This window comes from Achroia grisella, unplaced genomic scaffold (assembly GCF_030625045.1).
Source record: "Achroia grisella isolate CSIRO2021 unplaced genomic scaffold, CSIRO_AGI_Agris_v1 utg821, whole genome shotgun sequence".
Lineage (NCBI taxonomy): Eukaryota > Metazoa > Arthropoda > Insecta > Lepidoptera > Pyralidae > Achroia > Achroia grisella.
The window spans coordinates 3,998,963-4,020,032 of NW_026713035.1; the positions used below are offsets into that span (position 1 = coordinate 3,998,963).

The following is a 21,070-nucleotide window of genomic DNA, read 5'->3' on the forward strand; positions in this document are numbered from 1 at the left end:
TAATAAGGCAAACACAGTTTTGCAAATTTATTCCACATATTAAACTGATACAAGGTTGATACAAGTCACGAATTCTAACAGTATGGACATGCTATGTGGTAGAAATACAAAAATGTTTAAGTTTAGTACAGCAATAATAAACATTACAGAAATCCTGACTTTACAATACTACTTCCTCACACTAATGTATTTTAAATGGAAATATGTAATAAAAATAAAGCAAAAAAAAAACTAAAGCAGGAACAAATCGGGAAATGTTGTCGATTACAGATATTGAGAGTGGACGTTTGTTTGTTTGTTTTGGGTTCACATCAGCCGTTATTGTCATCAGTCATTTCGTCCTAATTCGATTCACCCTCGACTAGCGGTGCCTAAAGAACGCGAGCTCCGTGTTACCCACACACCTTATACGGGCCACACGGGAGGCGGACGATACCATTTTAGCCGCATCTAATTGTCAGAGTTCAATTCATTATATTAATTCATAACCTCAAATAACCTAAGTTGTAAGTGTGTCAAAAAACAACAGTCAAACTCCTTACAATATAATAATTACTGCTAAAATACACATCACATCGCAAAATGCGTTCTCAGGAATAAAATATATTGAATAACATGTATTAAAAAAAACAGACAGTCGACGGGTCCGCGACCCGAGCGCGCGACCGCAAACAGGCAACCGCGGCCGCGCGCCCTCCACATAATAATGTATATATTAAACAATACATACCTACGGCTAATACGACAGAAAAAACATAAGCATAACGGGAAACTTACATTCGAAACATTTCATAACGTCCTACTTTAAGATTTTTATGGAATCGATGCGATACAAAATCGAAAACTTGAAAATCAAATAAAAAAACACATATATAGAAAAAAAAGTAGAGCGATCCCCTCGGTACAGGGCGGGGACCGGCCGAGAACGGAGCCTTGGTCCGCGAGCGCGCGCGTCGCCGGCGAGCCTCCCCTGCGCAGCTTGTAGTGTCTCCGGGGCAGGGGCGCGGCTCGGCGCGGCCGCGGGGGGCGGCGGGGGCGCGGAGGGGGACGAGGGGGGCGGCGGGGGGCGCGGCGGCGGCCACTAGCTGGCGCAGCTGGCCGCCTCGCCCCAGCCGCACGCGGCGGCCGCCGCCGCGCTTAACCGCCGCTTCGTGTCCCCCCCTTGGTTCTGATGACCCCCCTCGAATTTACGTTTGCCTGCAACGCACCAAGAGTCTCACCATTCTGTCGAAGCTAAATTATCTATGGGTATATGCATACGAACTGTGAATACGCTAGGAACACTTAGCACCTCCTTGAAAGTAAAACAGACTTCAAAGGCTTTTCGTTATAAGTAATTCAATCACGGTAATAAAGGTATTTAATTACCAAAAGTGCACAAAGAACTTTTTTGCCCATGTTGTTTCAATTCCAACAAGAGAGAAGTGACTTTTCTACATTTTTAAAATTCACAATCTTACTAAGCATTATTCGCACTAGGAATATCTAATTGTAATCTAACGCTTCTTTTATTACCTACAAATATCAGAACTTCAAGGGTCTGCCACAAACTTATATCGCGAACCTAAAGTTAAAAAACAAGGGACTCGGCTCGGTAAAGTTTGGAATAGATACCGCAACTGCATCGTAACTAACATTAAAATCAATAACGTGTTAAACAATAAAATGTACATGTTAAAAAATAAAATAAATTAATATTTCGATAAAATACATTTATAAATAAAACAACCATAACTATTTGTAGTAATCAATGCCTTTAATATACCTAAACAAAAAACAGCCACTTCTAGAGTACCCACTTTCTACTAGACCAGTCCGCTTAGTGGCCGAGTGCCCGGCAAAAATTTTGCGATATCCTTTCAGTTATTAATATCTCAAAACAATTTACACTGCGCTAGTTTCAAGCAGAGCTTGTATTATGAGTACTAGACAACTTATATCTATACATAGATACATTAGTATACATGGAAAACACCCAGGCCGATACAAACAATCATACTCATGAATACAAAAGTTTGTACCGTGCGATGAATCGAACCCGTTACTATAAAAAAAGGCGGTGTGCCAAGCCGCTAACCACAGAGCAGGTCAATTAATAATTGTCAAGGATAGAATTCTATGCAAAAACAAAGTATTAAGTGTATTTAAAAGATGTTATACACAGAAGGGTGTTTGCAACCAATACTTAGATAACTTCTGTAACACATTACTACCTAATAAATGGAATATAATAGAAAATCATTTATTCAAATAAACTTAAAGGACTTTTGAATACTCATAGTTATCATTCTTTTAATCTACCGCTCACTCGGAAAGCTGTATCATCACATGTAACTTTACATTTCCAATTCGAAACGTGCGAATACAAACCACAAGAGCCAAATGGCACAATCGTTAATGTTGCGGTAACTATCTTTACTCTATGCTCGAATTAAACATCTAAATGAACGTTTGTGATAGACCTAAGGATGTAGGCTCTAAGGATGAAGGTGTTGGATAGGATGGGAGTAGGATATTTACCGATATACAAAGAATGACAATCCAGATTACACGCAAACCATCAAACATGCTGAAAAAGAAAAATTAAGGATATTTATCAAGTTATTATTAGATATTATATTTGCCGAGTGAGAGTCCAATGTTTTCTGTATTGATAATTTTGAATTTTGAATACTCTGCGTCAGAATTGTGACGGCATATCTATAGGAGTCTTATTTGTAGGTACGAGGTAAGAGATATAAGTTTCCTAGACTTTGATAGCTGTTTACCATAATGACAAGAGCGTGAACTTGGAATACAGAAATACTTTGGTACTAAAACTAAAAATCAAAAATATTCAACAAAGGACTGCGGGGAAAACAGATAATTTAACTATAGATCAGTGCCTTGGTAAAAAAGGAAAAAAATAGTAGGACGAAACCCATTGAAAAAGAAAGAGTCTCACTCACCCCATCTACTTCCCCGTCCTCAGATCGCCCGTAATTTATGTTTCCTTTACTTTTTTCAAGGATGAGAGCATTCTCATTCTTTTCCAATGGGTTTTCGCCCTACTATTATTTATTTTGATTTCAAAAATGATCGACACTGATCTTCAAAGCAAATGAATTTTGCTTTTTGTTCTACCTTCATACAAGGGCACATACAGTCATAGGGGGTACAGTTCATAAAGTTGTTCTTTTCTTAAGAACTACAAACGTTTTTATTGACTATTTAAAAACAGAAATATGGATACTTCTTAAAGAATAAGAAATAGTATAGTATAGTACTACCCATTTTTTTTAAAAAAGTATCTATTATATTTTACAGGAAGAATTTAATTTTCTTAGTGTATCTAAAATTTCAAACTACTTAATTAAATTTACATTCGATCGGTGTAAACTACAGAGGATAAGGTATTCACAAAGATCAGAAAGATGAGAAGGAAACTAACTCACTTGGTAAAACTTGGCTTGGCCCGCGGATTACCATAATTGGCGCCCTGCATACTCACTCGGTAATTTAGGCGCGCGGGTTACTACGAATGGCGCTCCGCGTCCGTATAGTGTCTCAGTGTACGCACTCACCTGGTAATCTTGGCTAGACGTGCGGGTTGGCTCGTACGGCGCTCCGCGTCCGTATAGTGTCTCAGTGTACGCACTCACCTGGTAATCTTGGCTAGACGTGCGGGTTGGCTCGTACGGCGCTCCGCGTCCGTATAGTGTCTCAGTGTACGCACTCACCTGGTAATCTTGGCTAGACGTGCGGGTTGGCTCGTACGGCGCTCCGCGTCCGTATAGTGTCTCAGTGTACGCACTCACCTGGTAATCTTGGCTAGACGTGCGGGTTGGCTCGTACGGCGCTCCGCGTCCGTATAGTGTCTCAGTGTACGCACTCACCTGGTAATCTTGGCTAAACGTGCGGGTTGGCTCGTACGGCGCTCCGCGTCCGTATAGTGTCTCAGTGTACGCACTCACCTGGTAATCTTGGCTAGACGTGCGGGTTGGCTCGCACGGCGCTCCGCGTCCGTATAGTGTCTGAGTGTACGCACTCACCTGGTAAACTTGGCTTGGCGCGCGGGTTGCCACGCATGGCGCTGGGCGTGCGGCGGCCACGCGCGGCGCGTCGTGCACCACCACGGCAGCCAGCCGCGGCCGGCGCCGCCGCCGGGCCCGCCGCCGCCCCGCGCCGCGCCCATCGCCCGCCCGTCCCACATGACCCAGCCCCCTGCACACGCACACACTCCCGCTCACTCCCGCGCTCCGAACAGAGCTCCCGCGCACTGCCCGCGTCGCACGCACTACCATGCATCCGACTCTTTACCAGAGTGCAGACTAATTTTGTTGTTGTAATAATATTTTGTTATAACCTTCAACAGCGTAGAGATTGATGTAGAGCTGACTTCAAAACTATATTGAGAACGTTTTGATTTAAATTTCATTAAATGTTAAAAAGTTATTGAGAAAATGATTTAAATGTAAAAATACATCTGATAAATAGCACATGTTGTCTATTGCATTTCTGGAATGACTAATGTGTAGATCATACATAATTATTGTCAAATATCACCGTAAAACCACATTTCAGCAATAAATTTTATGTCAATTCGTTTCAAACTAGCGTGAACTGTATATTAAGTTAGTTCCTTCCATAAAGATGACGATTATAAAGTCATATAAAATTTTATTAATAAAATTAATTTTCGAGTTTAGTATTACTAATACAGTTCTATTAGTCGGCACTCAGTTAAACAATTCGAACTACAGTAATGATATTATTCAGTCAATGATTTTATAATCAACTATAAAATATATAGGTATGGTGAACAACTTAAACTTGTTCCTCGATATCTTATACTAGCGTGATGAAAGGCTAAATGGAGGTAAGATTTGCGATCATCGACTAAATTAATCAATAAATGTCTAGGCTGCACCGTATTATTACACTATAGATTTACTGTTGACCAATGAACGCTTTGGGAACAACACGATAGATAGGACCACTATGATAACGTGCCTATAAATAACACATCTGTCTATAGTTCAACGAAATAGATAACGCAAAAACTTCTATTGGTTACTTTTCTTGGGTGTGTCGCAGCTATCGACAGATACAGCATATAAGTGCATGTACTATGTAGTATATAGTAGGGATCTATTTACTAATATAAGTGATCATGGCCGAAAGTTTTTCATAGTTGCCGACTCTTTAATGCTATAGGATAAATTAATTTTCACAATAGATTTACCCAGAGTTCTTAATAGTTGAACTGAAGTAGGATAAATTAATGTTCACAATAGATTCGCAATATACAAACGATATACAGTACCATAAGAGATACCATTTTTAACAACTTCTAAGACTAAATTCTTAAGGAAGATAGAAAAGTTACATTTAGAAAAATAGCTGGGACTCTAAATTGCAATTTATTTCTGTAAATACTTGACGTAACTTAAGAATTAATGTCGTACTGGGGACAATTTTTTTCTTTTTTGTTTGTTGGATTGTTTTGAGATATGAAGTTATACATGTTGTAAAGTAACGATTTCACACAAAAACAAATGGATAGAGAGAAATTCTCCGTAAACTTGTGAGATAGTAATGACTGATGACTGAAAAGAAAAAATTTGTACCCAAGTACGGCACTAATTTTTAAGTTACTTGAAGTTACTGTCGAAATATATACCCCGGCGGTAGACAGCGGTGCAGCCCAGATATGTAATACGGTGTATCACCAACATGCAAGTAACTTGCACTTAACTTGCACTTAAAGTAACTTGCTACCAAGTTACTAGAAGCTATAACTAAACGCGTTATTGGCAGTGCGACGGTGGCGTCCGAGCGAAATCGAGGAATAGAGCAGGTTTACTTTTGTGCAAGATCGAATTGAAATGAAATAGAAAATGGTCAATAAAAACAGAAATGTAGGCAATAAAATAAATTTTAAAACTGTAAAGCGACAATATCGTCTATGATTCCGATTCTATCTAGATTCGATTCTGTCAAAAGTTACCTTGCAGATTATAGACATCATATAAATAGTACATTATACGAATTATGCGAATCTATAGTATAATATATGAAATAAAATCAACCTCAGACGTCCACATGCTTGCATGGATCTTGGAAGACGCTAAGTAGATGTTAAGTAGATGAAATCACCGCATATTTATAATTATAATTTAGACAAATTTGGGACATAAGTGAAAGTGCACGTTGTACGAGTAGGTACTATGTCCCAAAAATATCCAAATTATAAGTATATATGTAGGTATACAAGCCATAAACTCGTAGAGTTTAATCATCTGCCATATCCATGTACCTAATATGAGACTTTATCCGGTTACATTAAATATTTTTATACAATGCATTAAATATCAAATAAACAAATTTTAAAAACTAAAGTAGACATATCTAGTATTGTAGATACAGAATATGTATGGAGTTTTTTAAAGTGTACATTACAAACAGTGCATAGGACGCTTGAGGCTATATGCCAAATAATATTGGCAAATTATGATCGATTTCCTTCTTAAAAATGCATGCTTTTTAGCAATGCTAATCAGCAAGACACAGTAACATTAAATTCATATTCGAGAATAAATAATACAAGCTGGTTTAATTTATTTATTCTATATGATGGCCAAGACAATCAAGACGTGTCCAATAGGTTTTCTGTTGTAGATACTCCCCGAGTTTAGTATGTTGAAACGACTAGTTGAACAAACATACAACCCGCAAATACATCGGTGCAAGACAAAGCATTTCTAAATAAAACCCTATACCCAATCTAGCCCGTATAGAAATAAGAGAAATAGATCTTTATTCAAATCAACTTAATGTAAGCACTTTTGATATTTTTTTTTATTCTACCATTCATTCGTAAAGCTGACTAATCACAATAACGTGCAAGAAACTTGCGTGTTGCTATTTTAATAATATTTTTATAGTAATTGGCTTAAATCTTTCTTTACCAAGGATTTAAGCCAACTATTTGTAGAAATTGGACGAGAAAATATTTTTTTAATGGTAATGTCTTTTTACATGCAGAATATAAAATATTAATTAAATTGTCATTTAATTTTAGTCCAGGATAAGATTAAACTTCTAAAGCGTTTAAAAACTATCAAAGATAGAAATAAAGATTGGCGTATAGCTATAAAAACCAACTATCACTTTGATGATGTCAATACCCGGCGCTGGGCTAGGTCGGTTCAGAGAAATCGACCATAAATTTGAGTCTGTTAATTTTGTAAGACAAACTATTATACAACTCGTCTCAACTAATCCGTCTTACTATATTAATAGACCCAATAAACATGCAAAACATCGAAGTCGCATTGCATATCAATATATATAATGCCTAAAATAAATCTAAACTATAGTTTCTAAAAAATATGTATGTATCAATGTAGATTTTATATATGTAAAAACGTGACAAAGAAGTAGTCTTCAAGATTAAGTATTAACATTAACAATGCCCATTACCACAAAAATAAATACACTACAGTTTATTAATAAACAAAAGTAAAACTGAAACAATCAGGTACCTAAAAGCATTCTAAGACGCGTAATACTCTAGGCATAATAACATTTAGTACATCAATACTAGAATACGTTCATAATAAATAACATTCGACATATATTGCATCGACATTACAAGAGTTCTACCAATCGTCGTAAAGCTAGCGACCGACCTCAGATTAAATAGATTCAGTAACTAAACCGTTTCTTCATTATTTGAATTGTAAATCTTATATTACACCCAAATGATGGTACTGCGGTAAGGCCTTCGAAAAAGAAGCCTGCATCGGTTAGAATGTTTCTGTCAGTGCTATTGTCAGAAATGTTGTATTCGATTGGAGCGTGTGGGTCAGTACGAATTAAGGAAGAGAGGACATTTCAACTGAAGTATGAAAATGAAAAAAAAAATCTGTCAATTCGTTAATCAAATTCATATCGTACCGGGAAAAAATCTGGGAGCAAAATAATCACCGGTCATTTTATCGCCGCAAGTGCTTTGTTTCTTACCGTATCCTCTTAATGGGAACAAATGCAATCCAGGCAAAAGTTCGGAAAAACAACCGATATGGAGCAGTGTGAACGGGTCAATACAGATCAGTAGCCAGCTTTAAGGGTTCTACACATCTATACGTAACATACTCGTACATTACAGAACGACTAAATAATATTGTTCAGTACGTATTGGTGTAAGGGTACCTGAATGCCTCCGGTTACATCGTAGTAAAGCGAGTTGGCCCCGAGACCGAGCTCATCGTCCTGAGTGAGGCATTTAACCAAGCGGGTCAGTAAGTCTTCTTAACATATTCTCTACCTCGTTGCAACAACGAGAAATGTTACAAGTTAGCGTTCCAAGCGTCGGATATATTTGTTGTGCGGGGGTGGCAAAGCTCCAAGCGTGATCGGTTAGTAATAAGCAAAGCGAAGCACTACATGATGGGTGGCATGCGAGCGAGATGATATCAAGCCGTACTAACGTGAAATGGCAACTGAAAACAACAGGTACTACAGGGGTGCTACTGCGAAAACTTAAAATCGCCTTCGATAAACCAAAAGATCACTAAACTACATCACAGATAAACTAAATTCCGAATAATAAAAGGCTTTAGTTTTGACAGTAGGGCCCCGTGTCTGAGACGGGCATGTTAGTCGGAGTGGCCTCAGCCATATAGACCTGATGGTGAGATCGGCCGACCAGCCACCCCGCGCCCTCTACACTTTTCCCGGCAATCAGTGACAAATCCGAGGCTGCGGCGGCGGCGCGGTGCGGTCGCAGGAGTTCGCGAGCGGTCGCGAGCGGTCACGTGCGGCCGCGTGCGGACGCGTGCGGTTAGTATGCGGTCGCGCCGCGCCGCCCCGCCCGCCGCTACTATCACCACCGTCAGGCCTACACACTACCGTCTTTACCGAGTCACTAACTCCATTCGTGGATGGGATTAAATAAAAAAAACAGTAGATGAAAAAATTTGGCAACTCAAAAAAATCGAAAGAACAATGATGAGTACAGCGACTAGTGACTAGTAAATAAGAGTGATAACATTAGTGAGTGTGTGTGGGACCCACCGGTTGCGCTCTGTTCGGAGGCTGGCGGACGGCGGACGGTTGCGGTGGCCCCGCGTAATCAAAATAGAACTCATCGTACCGGTAAAATGGCTCATTGTAGCCACCTCGGTAATCACCGTACCCGTAATAGTCGTAATCATAATCTATAAACACACAACACAGGCCTTTTAGAGGCTAAGCTAAACTATCGCTAACTTATAATCTACCGTATGGCGGCTGGCGATTTGCGAGCCTCCACGCACTCGTACCGGGAAAAGAGAACAGTTAACACATGCTATTTCACTTAACTCTGGGTATGGTACAGCACACGGGTTAACTCCAACACCTTAGCTTCCTTTTCTTTAGCTTACACACACCTGGGTACGGGCTCTGTACGTGTGCATACACGTGCGGACACGTGCGTACACACGCACGTTGCGTCGACACACAGAACAACATGCATCGTGTTCGAGTCGTCGTTCAAGAAACATGCTGTTTTTATGTCAAATGAAATCAATGGTTTTGATTCGGATTTGCGAATGGACTTCATTTCCCACCACCGAAGACCATATGAAGTAATGTAATCTGATGTGAATGCAATTGCTATTGTTAATATGACAAGTGTATGGTATGTCTCATGCATTTAAAACCGGAGGTCTAATAAAACCATTTATACACGAATAATAATATAATTTCCTGTATATAACCCTCCGAATTTAATAAGCCTTTCGCTACGAGTGCGTAATATGAATGGATTAGTATATTTTAATTGGCGGGTTACACAAAGCAAATTCTATTATGGTTCCTGAAAGCAGTTTTAGACCTCCTATATTGTTAACTTGTTAACACGGTAATGATGTCCTGTTTATTTGTAAAGCATTTTGTGATAACCTACCTTTCAATTTTCTTTCGAAACCATGCATTTTCTTAAACCTAGCTGTTTTCTAGCCTAAGAATTATAGCGTTAATAAAACATTTTTGTAACCTCAACTATACACTGATAATTAAGAAAACAATATGAAAGTTGTGTCCGCTCAACCATATTTTTTATGAAACAGTCACTGATTCTAACAAAACAGAAATTTGTAGTTATTGTACATAGTTTTTAAACAATGGGTACAATAGACAGTGCTAAAAAGTATAAATAATGGACAAAACTGCCTTCAAAATACGCATACCAGCTCTTGAGACAAAATACATTTTTAGTGGAGACAATAGAGAAAGGCCCATATAACTTCCATTTTTCTAATGCAAATTGTATGGATTTAATACAAGCATTGGAGATCAATTTCGATAGCTTATAATAATATATTTATATTATAGGTACATATTTGTACTTTTCGACTAGCTACATTAACAGAGAAAGTACACGGCAAACAATTTGAAAACTGTTTGATTATCAAGTGATGTACAGATTAGCTATTTACACGTTCATATACCTATTAAGAAAGCTTCCATTGTAATTTTCTCTACATATTGCCAGGAACCAGTACTTTGTCTAGTGAAGCACAGCGAGCCGTCACAGTAACTTCCAATAATATGCAATCCCTTTAGTACCTTATCACATTGACATTATTGGTAATTACATTATATTTACACATTGCCAAACAAATAATTTAATGTGACAAGGTACAAAGCAAGGTAATTTCCATGTTATTATAGGGGGATTCAACTGTGTATAGTATCGATCACGATTGTTAGTAGGGAAAGTAGCAGATGTGCCTGTGTGTGCGTGGAGACCACACCGTGTGTACGTATTATATTTATGTGTGTGCAATATCGCTACAGAGATAGGTCGAGGGATTTAAAAGATGGCAGTGTAACAAAAAATAACTCCTCCCACCTTTCTTGCGACTTAATATAATGTATCTCGTGTTATACATGTAATTAAGTGTCATATTTTAGTACAGAACGCTTTAAATATAATAAAAGTAATTACAAAAGATAGAACCCTAAATTATGAAATATCCATTTTATTAATATGTAATAGTATCCAGAAATATATATGTATTATCCAGAAATCTACTATTAGAAATTTTAGCATTGCTGAATAATAAATTGTACGTACAAAAATGATGCACTAAACTGTTGAATACTGTACTAATAAAATTATATGTATCTAATAAAACTTAAGGTAGTGGGTTAACCCTATCACCCGCTCTCTTCAAAACCCTACAAAGTAGTTGATCTACGAAATAAGATAATATAGATATTAATAAAGAATATATATAATTACCTTTCATATATAATAACAATTTCATAGTGTATGATAGGATCCATCGGACATTTTCAAATGGTTCAAATTCAAACGTTCGTACAATACAACAATAGTTTAATCATGATTTAGTTTAGTTTATTCACAAAATTATTTAAACGAGTGGTCGAAAGAAATTATGCATTAATTTAATAGTCTTGCATTCGAAAATACCACGATGATGAGACGAATATATGTAACTTCGTCATATATGGAGCAACAACTATTCCGACATTTGTGTCGAGAATGTGCAGCAGTGTTGTGCGATAAATGTCAGTGAACTGGCCAATGATCGTACGATAAGCGTAGTGTACTGGCCAATGTACAGCAAAAGTGACAATGTGCTGGTAAATGTACAGCAGTATAGTAGGACAAGTGTCATAAGTATCAGAGTGTGCTGGTAAATGTAGATTCTAGTCAGTATATAGCAGTGTCATGAGTGTACCAGTTTGCAGTGTCGTACGATAATAGTGCAGTGTATAATCTTATTATAACCAAATAGAGGAATTGCACCATAAACATCATATTGAAGCCAATAAATTTGAACATAAAACCTTTAGCGTTACCCTCCACCTCACTTACCGACACCACAAAGAGCAGCTGATAGAAAGAGACGCAAAGCAATAAAGAACTTACTCCAAGTACAAATTTATTACCCTCTCTAGTGTTCACGTTGCAATCTCAATTTGTTATTAAGCTGAATACACATGATTGTGTTGTGACATAAAGGTGTTCGTTCGTATTATACTCGTGTGAACATTCTAACATCGCGTTTCCAACAAATCTTCAAAACATGGTCTGTATTTATATGCAGACCATGTTTTGGTTTGTATACAAATTGACGTTGATATTTGAAATATGTTGTACCACCGAAGTATAGTGTAATTTTATCATGGTTATTTTTTGACGCAATAATATACAAGTTAAATACTTAAAACCATTTTCCTAACAAAACGCAAAAATCCATCAATAAACTTACCCTATTTTAGCATTGATCAATTGTGGCCCTTGTAATTTTAATTTGAAAGAGTGACTGTAATGATTGCAATAAATTTTGAAGCTTAGTTTTGTACTTAGTCAATTTTGTACCCTCGGATATACCTAATGTGTGTTTTCAGTAACAACGTAACTGTTATTGGAACGAGGTGTCATTATTTTATTTATCGAACACTCTTATGTCGTGCGTCGCGCGCGTGCGGTGTGCGTGTGGTGTGCGTGCGGTGTGCGTGTGGTGTGCGTGGTGTGTGCGTGTGGTGTGCGTGGCGTGGTACCGTACTGTACTGTACTGACCGTAGTCGCCGCGGGCCTGGGGCGGTCGCGGCGGCGGCTGCGGCGTGCGTCCGCGCAGGCCGCCGTGCACGGGCGAGCAGCTGCACCAATCAAATCTGACGGTTAATAGCCACCGTTAGCTGCGGGCCGCTGCGTGTGGACGCCGCTCTCTCTCACACTCTCACCCCCTCTTTCACACCCACAAATTCGCTCCGATAAACAAACGCGTGGATACGCCGTCTCGTTTTTTCACGGTTAGAAAAGCATATTTACGAGCAGCTGCACCGATCAAATCTGACAGTTAATGTGCCACCGTTAGCTGCAGGCCGCTCGCTCTCACCCTCTTGCACTCACTTTCTCTCTCACTCACACGTTCGCTCCGACAAACACACGCATGGATATGCCGTCTCGTTTTCTCACGCTTAAAAAAGCGTATAGTTATTTATTGAGAAGTCAACAGCATTATAAATCAATCATTGCAGATATAATGATTCTCGGATACAACATGCAGCTTGAAAGTATAAATTCAGCAGATGACTAGAAATGAATCGCGTACTAGCAAAAAGATACATGAACATTCATTCATACACTCCAAAATTTTGCTTTTTATTGTCCATGAGTTATATTTACCGTGAATCCTTAAAGAAACTTGCAATTTGAAAACAGGCATAATATAATAGGGGCATATATGTATACAACTATAAAATACATGTTTTAATAATACACACAACAGTATAATCTTACATAGCACATTACAATTACGTGTAATAATTTAGTTAGAGACATGTAATATAGTAGATCTCCTGTCTTTGAGGCTCTTTCAACTCTTTACTTTACTGTCTGAACAGTGAGAGGTCCAAATATCGCTACAGTGGTTCCCTTATTTGTAATAATAGCACTTGATGCAATACAATAACAATTTGAATTTGAAATTAAAACACTGCGTAGCGATATTTAAAGCTTATTAGAACTACTGTGACTATGATGGTAACTGGATTTCTGTCATCTCCTCCATTACACTCGTAAATGGATGCTACTTGTAGTAATAATAATAAAACTACTTTAAAAACAACTAAAATGTCTGTCATTTCGATATGCATAAAATCTATGATAATTGAATTAAAAAAAATTGTCCATAGCAACTTAATAATTGCAATTAGATTATTTTTTTTTACCTATGTACCTACTCCATAGCTCTTTGAATATTTTTTTTCAAAGAGCAGAGCAAAAAGGCTGAAGTTGGTCTTCAGCTGCTCCATAAGTCCCCCCGCGTGTAGAGTGCTATCTGCATTGATCCCCCTATCGTCCGGTGAAGCTGAAAGGCTCAATAATTAAATAGTGCAGGGAGCGTGTGCGTTACGTACCCGCCGCGAACGTGTAACGTCTGCATCATGCGTCGCTCGCGTGCGCGCAGTATTTCTTCTTTCTTCTTCTTGTCGGAGGGCGGTTTCGCCAGCGATACCTCCAGCCGCGCTCCGCCCAAATCCTTTCCATCTATCTCTTGCATAGCCTAGTAACAATTGGAATGTCAGTCACTGGTTCATATAACGTGTGCTTGTTACATTAAGATAAACGTAACAATACACCAAGTACTTCTATACCTGTCCTAAAAGACAAACCAAAGGAAAGGTTATGAACAAAATTTATAGATGGCTCGAGATCATCGATTTCAGTTACTGAGCAGTTTTTTTCACTTGTTTCGATAATAGCAACTAGGTAGCAGTAATAGCGAATATTTCCATCAGGTACCATGTCAGGGTCGACCTCACCCCGGAAACAGTCGTAGTTAATTTCAGCTGGTTTCACCAACCTGACCTTACGCTCATCGTCTTCTACTAATTTACACACTTTTGACGTCACAACGACCGTGGGGATGTACATGTTTATAGGGACGGTTACCTCTTACCATCATACAGGCCGTTATCTTGTTGGGCATTCCTATAACATAAAAAAAAATCCCAAAGGTATCAACCTATATGGCAAGTGTATTATTACCTTTACTGCACAGTCCCGATCGTCGAAGTGCACGAATGCGTAGTCCTTGATCTTCTTTACACGTTCCACGGTGCCGAAGTTTTCAAATTCTTCTTTCAGCGCTTCTTCTGTTATATCTTGCGTTAAATTCCTCACGTACAGTACCTTAACCTGGGATATAGGATGGAAACTATTGTTAGTAATTAGTTCGATTGCTAACAATGCACTCTCTCTATGGCGGTAGGCTCTCTCCCTGCTTTATTCTATCTAATTCGCATTCAGCAATAATAAAGTAATTCATATGACAATCTAAGAGAAACTACTGCGAGCATATAGTACCAGGCGAGAAACTTTGCCCGATTACTTTATGTAGGCGGTAGAAAAACTGCCGTTTATATAAATGCGAATAACGTGGACACTACTAAGAGCACTAATTAAATGCAATTTTCACATTTTTTACAAAATATTTGTTATTTACCTTTCACACTATAAGTTTTCAATTTTACAACAGATTATTTACAGTTCGACGCTATAAGATTTTAAGAAAAGTTCAATACGCTAAAACCTGTCCTGAATGACATCGCCTAAAGGGGTTCGAATCATCAGTTCAAGAGTCAATCAACTTATTTGCCATATTAGTTACCTACGTAGTACTTTGTATCTGTTATAGAGAGAGTGTTTGCACTTACCTTACTCATAGTTTGCTCGTCGGGCTCCTCTTGTGGATCGGCCCAATCCACTATAATATCACAGCCCCACACCTGCACACAACGGTATACCAACCATATTATAAAATAAAACATCAAAACGTCACATTCTATTATCACTTTCATTCAATTCATTCACACATCATCATATCACGAAAGATTCTAAGAAAACCTAGTTACAACCCGTACTAGACTATCCGTACATGTTCATCTAAAGGGGATGGGGGGACATTCCGGCTCATGTATTTAATAATAATCCTCAATAACTCACACAGAACCATCTAGTATCAAGTTAAGAGCTTGTGTTAGACAACTGATAGAAATATTTTACATTTTTTTTTGGCACATAACTAATTATTTTCATCACTACGATTGGTACCAAGTACCGTAGGAAACGATATTTCTTGTTATTTCTGTCAAGCAGCTATTCTCATACTATTTTACGGGTAATAGACATACTGGCTTGTGAAAATACAATGGTCCTAAGGTTTGGCAACGCATGTATAACATGTGCATTACAGAGTATTCTATAATCCCCTAGATGTAAACGGTCAGCTGGTTTCCATTCGGGAGGTCGTATAAATAATGCAGAATGCATGTAGTCCTATAAAAACATTGCACGTACCTTTATTCTACCTGTGCCCAATCTACGTTTAGCTAATGACGCCGCTTTGTGAGACTCGTATTCCAAAAAACAAAATCCTCTATTTTTCTTCTTGTCATCGGGCGAACTATATATTATAACTTCGATGAGTCCCGCTGCAATCATACAACGCGAATAGAATGCAAGAAGTACCACAAACGGTGCACTAACATTACACAAAGCTTCCCTCGACCCCGTCGCGCAATTCATTCCTTTATCGCTACAGAAATATGAAGCAAATCAAACGATATTTTCAGGAGAACATATAAAACATACGATACTGAAGAAGTCTAAGTCTAGAGAACGACAGCAAGATTCTCCAGTCATTACCGGTGAGCATTCTCGAGGCGGAGCCAATCGGAGGGAACAGTAAGTAGTGGCGGGCGGCGGGCGGCGCGCGCCGGCTGCTGCGGTTGACGCGCGGCCGACGTGCGGTCGACGCGCGGCCGACGTGCGACAGTCGCGCGGTCGACGAGCGACAGACGCGCGGCGCTCGGGCGGGCGGCCGACGCGCGCCGCCGCTACCGCCGAATAGCACTTATTATGAATTCGACAAGGACTTACGTGCGTGCCTAGTAAACTCCTCAAACAATTCGTCCCGATCTCGATTCTTAGGGATATTCCCCACGAATAACCGGTGATTGTTAAAGGAAACGGTAACGCCAATCTTTTTCCCCTTTCGAATTTCATAATCATTCAGCTGCAAGAATAATTCGAGGGAGAATAGCCAACGGCCGGGCCGGGTCGCGCAGTGGCGGCCGCGTCCGGGCCCAATGACTGGAGACGGCGGGACGGCGGGACGCGGGACGTAGGCGGCGCGGGGAGGCCGGGGAGGCCGGGACGGCGGGACGGCCGGGACGGCGGGGCGGCCGGGACGGGACGGACGGGAGCAAGCGGGATGCAAGCGGGGCACCCTCAGCGGTCCACACCAAGCCCCACGCACTCAACCCACCAACTCTATTAACTCCTTAATTCATTCGTGTGAAACTTTACCTGTTAATTTACCAAACTCTTCCAGTATCTCCTCTTTGCCTTTAGACTTGGGAATGTTGCCGACGAAAAGTCGAAGATTCGGTACGCTAATCTTAATTCTCAGAGTCTTCCCAGGTTTTATTTCGTGATTATCGAGCTGTGGGAAAAATAATAAGGGAAAAATTTTGAAAAGAACATCTCTCTCGTCCCGATTGTGGGGGAAAGTGGCGGCCGACGGGCGCGGTCCGTCGACGGGCCACGAATTTTGTCACGTCAATGAATTTGGAAGGTTACGATGAGGCAGAAAAGAGAACCGCGGCGTTGCAGCTCGATCGGAGTGAACGGTGATGACGGTTAGAGCCAATTGTGATGAGTTAACTGTACTTTTGATGATAAGCCAAAGTGTTGTACTGAGCAAAGAGGAGAGCCTGATATTAAGTTCTCCGCTGGAGAACGTTTCGAAGCCAATTCAAAGTTAACCCTGTAAGTGGACCGTTTGATGAAGTGAAAATAAAAAGAAGCAGTACAAGTGTGATGGTAACAAAAAATAAAAATTAATGCAACTTAAAATTGAACGAGGTGCAATAGTAAGAACGGGATCGCATCTCAGGATAAGCGGGGCCAGATCATTACAGGTGTTATATTTGCACATTTACACAAATTCAGTGATTACAATACAAAGACGGTTGTTTGCATACAACATATAGATAGATCATAAACATTCATTTCTGAACTCTAATGTCAATGCAACAAGGAATAAAATAAATTTTCAACTTTACTCATCATTGTACGCAATCAGTCGCCATCGAAGGGTATTAATAAAAATACATGCTGTTTAAATGATAGAAGAAGCTTAAATCTATTTATCCCAAGTGTAACTGTGAATATATTCGACAGGCAAATGATTGGGACTTGCAAAAATACTGGCGGATGATTACTAGCGAGTAATCTTGCAAGTGACTCTCTGGTTTGGCAACTTCCACTCAAGGAACATTGTTATTGATACAGGATTATATTACAAGGTGAAAGCAAAATAGGCTTTGTGTGCACAGTATGTAGGCACATTATCGTACGAGGGAAATCGCCAAACCATCGACAACTAAGTGCTGTGATTCTGTTATCTTTCAAGGGGATTATACTTAAACATTCGGCGAGTCACCTGGAAAGTAGATGTCAAATTAGAATAAATTTTGTTTCAAATTAATACACCAATTAAACATTCAAATTGCAACAGATATTGATGATGTAAAAAGCTTTAGAGTTTTGACACAATTTAGTGTTACCAATTAAACTATACTGATAAGGGGCGACTGCATACACAGTCCGGTGATAAGACAGTGTGCTCAATGTCGGCCGATACAGATGTGCTCGATAACATCCATGTGTTGGCAAAATTGGTGCCTGCCATTCGCCCGTTTTTGGGTCACGCATTTGCCAATCTCCAAGGTTGAAACCGCGGGGGCGACGACCTCCGGCACCAATTTTTGATCAAATGTTTGTTCAACAACTCTACTGCTTATCCACGGCCGTTGCTATGCTCCGAGGAGTGGTCGCTCGTTATTTATAAACGTAAAACAAATACGACAAATTCAGGTCTCGACGGAGGGTTTTAATGTTTAAATTAACTCTCAATTGTCTGGGCCGCTCTTTTCAATAGCTCAATTGAATCAAGACAAAACTGGACCAATCTAGGCATCTTAAAATGGATGTTAAGTACTCCTACCACTCCACTAAACATAACATAACCGTGTAGGTACAGTTTCCAGCGCCGCGAATTTCCAATTACATCGAGTGTACATAAAATAGTTATAGATAGAGATAGACGCCGCAAACTGATACTCGTGATATTATGTATAAGAAATTAAAACGTACTATATATTGATAATTTACTAATATTCCAATATCTATTAAAAGCAACCCCTTCAGAATAATTCGAAATATCAGCGATCGACGCTCACTAAGAAAATCCCAATGTGTATAAAATAATTTTATTGAAGCAAAATTTAATAACTCAAATAAATTTTGCATGATATCAGATTACTACCTATTATTTTTGTTAATGACCTTTAAATAACAAAGTTGCGTAATCAGTACTTTTCAATTACTTAATAACAAAACTGAACGCGAGTCAAGTGTAATTAACATTTAATTTACATAAAATTTTGTCTGAATCTTAGAAAATTATTATAAATAAATAGTCGATAGAATAACACGACATAAATGTGGAAACGATATAAATTACAATTCTGGGAATTACCTTAGTGGGCGACGCAATTTTTTTTCCCTGAAATTTGTAGAAAATCCTAGATCAAATTCCACCATAGCAAAATTTAACTAGAACTAGAAAAATGACGGCCGAGTAGATTTAGTTGCGGCATCTATTTAAATCCATGGAAGTGGTCTATAATATATATTTTTAATTTTCGAACGATTGCAAAAGATTAATAATCCTCTTCAAAAAAAATCATCAATAAATATAAAGACTTAAATTGACGGCACTAAGATTTATTTTGCAACAACTAGAATTACAAGATAACAACTTCCACAATCGTCCATTAGGCGTGCGTTGGAAACCAACATCGAAACAGGACAATTGGTATGAACCTCAACCGCACTCACCTCTTGAACGGCCCGCTGCGTCGAGTCCCTGGTGGTGAAGGTGACGAAGGCGTACCCGCGGTTGGTCCCCGTCATGGGGTCCATCATGAGCCGCAGGTCCCAGATGGGCCCGCAGCGCTCAAACAGCGGTATGAGCTCGTCCTCGTACATATCCTTGGGGATCTTGCCGCAGAACACCTCGCAGCCGGCGCCGGGTGTGCCGCCCTCCCAGCCCGGCGGCGGGCCCCCGTACTTGCGCTGCCCTGTAAGCATACACATACCCCAATTCTCTTTAATAAAAACCAATAAGTCTTTTATATTACTAACGCACCCACGCAAAATTGACTGTGTCACTATTCAAATAAAATTACAACTATAACAAATACTTGCCGGTATTATTAAATTAAGTATTATTATAATAATCTCGTATATGACAAAGTAGACTGTCACTAGAAATATGTCTTAATGAAATATGAATGTGCAAAGAAACGTTTATCAAAATCGAATATTTGACTAGTTGTGAACGTATTATTGGTAAAATAAAAATGTTAACAATGAAATAACAATGTTCTGAAAAAAAAACAGAAAAATCTTGTTATAGCCATAATTATATCCAAATAGATACAGCAGACAAATTTCATTAATATAGAGAATAAACTGTAAACGCTGTGGGAGCGAAAGAATGGTATGATAGAAGGATGAAGACTAAGTCAGCCCATGGCAAATGTAATAAAGGAAATGACGTCACAATTTACTAACCTGTAGTTACATCTAATGTATAGCCAGTTCTGGCCAGGATTTGTTTTATTTTCTCTTCATCTGGGCCTTTGACCTGGACAGCAGTGGACAGCGTGGGCGTGCCCTGCACGCCCGCTCTGCTTTTCTGTCTGGAAGACGAGAAAATCCTGATGAACATAATGATGTACTACATTTTAGAATAGGGTATATCAAATCCTAACCCAATGTTTGTAACTGTAAACTAGCAGTATTCTGCGGCGCAGCTCGCTTGAATTGAGATTAAAAGTAGTATATGACAAATTTGTAAAAATTTAAGGGGATAAAATAAAATAGGGGTTGAAAGTATATTAGAATTATTCTAGTTTTTCGATAAAAGAGTAACAAATATCCGAACATCATGTTCGTTCTTGCTAATCTCTGAAACGGCTGCATCGATTTTGACGGAACATTTAATTGCAGATAGCTAATGTATGAGGAGTGACTTAGGCTACTTTTATTTTAGAAATATTATTATTATTTATTTTAATTAAAAACTTAAATTCTACTCGTCACGCTAATAGAGTTAAGCTATAAAGCAGTCTGTCTGTCTCTACATGTTAACATGTTAATTATTGATAATACCAATCAGATTAAAAGATATTTATTTCATAGTCGATAGAATAGTTGTAAATTACTTATACCTACTATAATCACGATACAAGGACGAGGGAGCCGCGTAACAGGATATCAAATCAGCAGACATGCTAAATGCGATATTCAAATAACAGAATGAACGATCATTGTAATACGATGATAGTTTTAAATGAGAATGGGTTTTTAATTAGACTGCGTGAAACCGCGAGACACAGCTAGTTTATACTGTAGCCTTTTACGTCT

General features: G+C 38.9%; 1 protein-coding gene across 16 annotated transcripts in view; it reads right to left on the reverse strand.

Moving 5' to 3' along the window:
* LOC131852072 (heterogeneous nuclear ribonucleoprotein Q) overlaps window positions 1-21,070 on the reverse strand; it is a 34,192-nt gene continuing 13,122 nt past the window's right edge. For 5 of the 16 annotated variants that reach the window (XM_059202683.1, XM_059202682.1, XM_059202680.1 and 2 more), the window contains 12 exons: window positions 20,216-20,361; window positions 19,478-19,719; window positions 16,451-16,586; window positions 15,869-16,002; window positions 15,226-15,297; window positions 14,558-14,707; window positions 13,927-14,072; window positions 12,584-12,678; window positions 9,061-9,203; window positions 8,197-8,256; window positions 4,032-4,203; window positions 1-1,197 (listed from right to left, as the gene is read on the reverse strand). In XM_059202683.1, the coding sequence (XP_059058666.1) occupies window positions 1,082-1,197; window positions 4,032-4,203; window positions 8,197-8,256; window positions 9,061-9,203; window positions 12,584-12,678; window positions 13,927-14,072; window positions 14,558-14,707; window positions 15,226-15,297; window positions 15,869-16,002; window positions 16,451-16,586; window positions 19,478-19,719; window positions 20,216-20,361 (1,612 nt within the window). In that variant the 3' untranslated portion in view covers window positions 1-1,081. Of the gene's footprint in view, window positions 1,198-1,872; window positions 2,570-4,031; window positions 4,204-8,191; window positions 8,308-9,060; window positions 9,204-12,583; window positions 12,679-13,926; window positions 14,073-14,557; window positions 14,708-15,225; window positions 15,298-15,868; window positions 16,003-16,450; window positions 16,587-16,879; window positions 17,016-19,477; window positions 19,720-20,215; window positions 20,362-21,070 lie in introns of those variants that run through there. The other 11 variants (XM_059202678.1, XM_059202684.1, XM_059202686.1 and 8 more) reach the window with 11 other exon arrangements.